This window comes from Lolium perenne, chromosome 2, assembly GCF_019359855.2.
Source record: "Lolium perenne isolate Kyuss_39 chromosome 2, Kyuss_2.0, whole genome shotgun sequence".
Lineage (NCBI taxonomy): Eukaryota > Viridiplantae > Streptophyta > Magnoliopsida > Poales > Poaceae > Lolium > Lolium perenne.
Genome location: NC_067245.2, coordinates 223,987,661 through 223,990,304, shown reverse-complemented (window position 1 = coordinate 223,990,304; position 2,644 = coordinate 223,987,661). Strand labels below are relative to the sequence as shown.

The window sequence follows — 2,644 nt, the reverse complement described above, 5'->3', positions numbered from 1 at the left end:
TGGACTCTCATTGAAACAACTGATTATTGATTTATCTGAATGAAAATCGACCTAGCGCTCCCTATGGAGTTTCGTGCCAGTACATCGTACGGGCAATGACGATGACAACTTTTTATTACTCCTTCTATCCATGAAAAAGATATCGAAGTTTGTCAAACTTTAAACGTATTTATGCACTAAAGACGGTCTAGATATATCTAAATTTAGATAAACTTATAACATACTCCCTCCGGTCGGATTTAATCGACGTGGAGGGAGGTCTGCCCGTTCGTGCTTTTAGCAGGTGGACGCGTCAATTTTTTCCATCCGGAGGTAGTATTTATTTTATGAACAGGAATAGTAATAATAACTTGAATCAAAGTATATTGTGTTAAGAAGACGAATAACAGCATCGGAACCTAGGATAACGGTGCAACAACCATTTTATTCATTTATTCCGGGTCTTCAAGGAAAGTTACTGTAGTTTACAGGAAACAGTGAAGGAGGCACTCTCAGCGCCTAGCACTATTCCTCGACAACTTCAATGTCTGAAAGCTTCACTGACGTGAACTCTCCCTCTGGAGAGAAAATTACGTCGGCAGCTGTGACAGTCTTCTTCTGTGGAATCTGGCTGATCTTGATCAGGTCGTCGTGAGTGAGCTCCCAGTCGAAGATCTCGAGGTTTTGCTTGAGCCTCTCCTTGCTGAAGCTCTTGACGATTGGGGTCAGTCCTTGCTCATAGATCCACCTCAATGCTACCTAAAGAAGAAGAAAAATGGACCCGTTAGATCGTTATTGTCATACCGATAGCATGCTCTTGGATTGTGTGACGACTGTGTGGCGAGGAGAAAGGAGTCGTCCTCGGCGTGCATGACCTATCCAGCTATCTGTCGGGGTACCTGTGCGACGCTCTTTCCTCTAGCCTTAGCGATCTCGGCCAGCACCTCTGATTCCAGCACGGCGTTTGCCTCCCCGGACCAGTTCTGCCCACCCAAAGGCGAGTAAGCCGCTACGTGGATGCCCTTCTCTGTGCAGTACGCCCTAAGCTTTCTCTGCTGCCAGACAGGGTTCAGTTCCACCTACACATAATATGCGGAGTTCAAGTTATGATCTATGAACTATGATCTATCTATCGACAAACTGCTAACATATGTAGACCAGTATTGAGTATTTTTGGTTAGACAGTAACCTGGTTGACGGCAGGCGGGGTGGTGGCAGCTGCTAGGATCTTGTCGAGGTGCCAGGTGGTGAAGTTGCTGACGCCGATGGCCTTGGCCAGCCCCAGGCGGTGGCACTCCTCCATCTCCCGCCACACGCCCTCGAAGTCGAACGGCACGGCGTCCTCCCGCTTGGCCGGGAACACCCGTGGCCCGGGCTTCAGGCAGACCGGCCAGTGGATCAGGTACAGGTCCACGTACTCCATTTGCAGGTTCCTGACAGATCGACATGATCATTCATCAAGATGAACAAATCGACGGTTGGGTAGATCAAAACCGATCGATAGGGTGCACGAGACTTACTGGAGGTTTTCCCGGAGGGACGGGAGCACGAGGTGCGGGTGGCACTGCGTGCACCAGAGCTTGGTGGTGACGAACACCTCCTCCCGGGACGCCACCAGCCCGCGCCGCACAGCCTCCGCCAGCGCGTCGCCTAGCGGCAGCTCGGTCTCATACATGGAGGCCGTGTCGAAGTGGCGGTAGCCGAGCTCCACGGCCGCGAGCACAGCGTCCATGGCAATCTCTGGCACGAGCGGGAACTTGGCCGTGCCCATGCCGATCGCCGGCATAGGTCTGGCGTTGCCGGACCTCAGCACCACCTCCGGCACCGCCGTTGTGAATGCCATTGTCTCGTCTCTGCGGACCACCAACGCCGTACTAACAGGGCGTGCTGTGTGATTGAGATTGTCTTGCCGTTGCAGTGCAGGACGAACTGACCAGCTTTATATTGCCGTTTTCTCCTTCCAATTCCAGTTCCAAAGAGGCGGCTTTTGTTTCTTCAGGCTGCTTTTGTCGCGATGCAGGCTCAGCTGAAGCGCACGTCACTACTCTATTTGTGTTTATTAATTGGATCGCCTTGTTTCGCTGCATCGACACAAATGAATTCGCGCTGGCGGATGAACACATCGTACACGCGCCGCGCCCGCGCGATGTCACAGAGATTAATTGTCCCAGCTAAGGAAAAACGTAGTAGGATCAATGCAATAGTTACGAATACACTTCTCCCTCCTTCCGCTACAGTTCAGAACTAATTTTAACAATTCGTTTAGTAAAAAAAAATATAAATTATATGTGTACAAAAGCTATACCATTAGATTAGTACATGCATCTCACCGGAGTACTCGTGGACAAAATTTTGTTAGCAAAAAAGATCTCGTCGGAGAAATTGTCATAGACTTTTTTTTTATAAAAGGCACAAGTGCTCAACTTTGAATTAACAAAGCCACCAACGACGAAAACAATACAAAGTGCTGAACACAGCTTACAAATTGAGACCACACACCCACACAAACTACCAAACAAGCTACAACCGGAAGCACGACCAACGGGCTCAGCCAAAACGCCTACGAAGACTCGAAGCATAGCTGGAAGCTACACTACTGTCGGGCCGGAGCTCACTTGAGAGCGAGCCATTTTTCACGCGTGCCATCGATAGCACCTCTCCGTCG

General features: G+C 49.9%; 1 protein-coding gene across 1 annotated transcript; it reads right to left on the bottom strand.

Moving 5' to 3' along the window:
• Positions 1–413: 413 nt before the first annotated feature.
• LOC127335030 (deoxymugineic acid synthase 1-D-like) lies at positions 414–1,875 on the bottom strand. Its single transcript, XM_051361620.2, has 4 exons — positions 1,500–1,875; positions 1,169–1,412; positions 879–1,058; positions 414–738 (listed from the first exon to the last, which is right to left on the bottom strand). The coding sequence occupies exons 1-4, from the start codon at positions 1,820–1,822 to the stop codon at positions 505–507; spliced, it is 981 nt and encodes a 326-aa protein (XP_051217580.1). The 5' UTR covers positions 1,823–1,875; the 3' UTR covers positions 414–504.
• Between the last annotated feature and the right edge of the window lie 769 nt (positions 1,876–2,644).

Bases quoted from the DNA above. Each gene is read 5' to 3' on its own strand.
- LOC127335030 (XM_051361620.2), bottom strand. From the start codon at position 1,822: ATGGCATTCACAACGGCGGTGCCGGAGGTGGTGCTGAGGTCCGGCAAC. The intron at 1,413-1,499 runs GTAAGTCTCGTG...TCGATCTGTCAG, and splicing joins TCCCTCCGGGAAAACCTCCA to GAACCTGCAAATGGAGTACG. The intron at 1,059-1,168 runs GTTACTGTCTAA...TATTATGTGTAG, and splicing joins CCCCGCCTGCCGTCAACCAG to GTGGAACTGAACCCTGTCTG.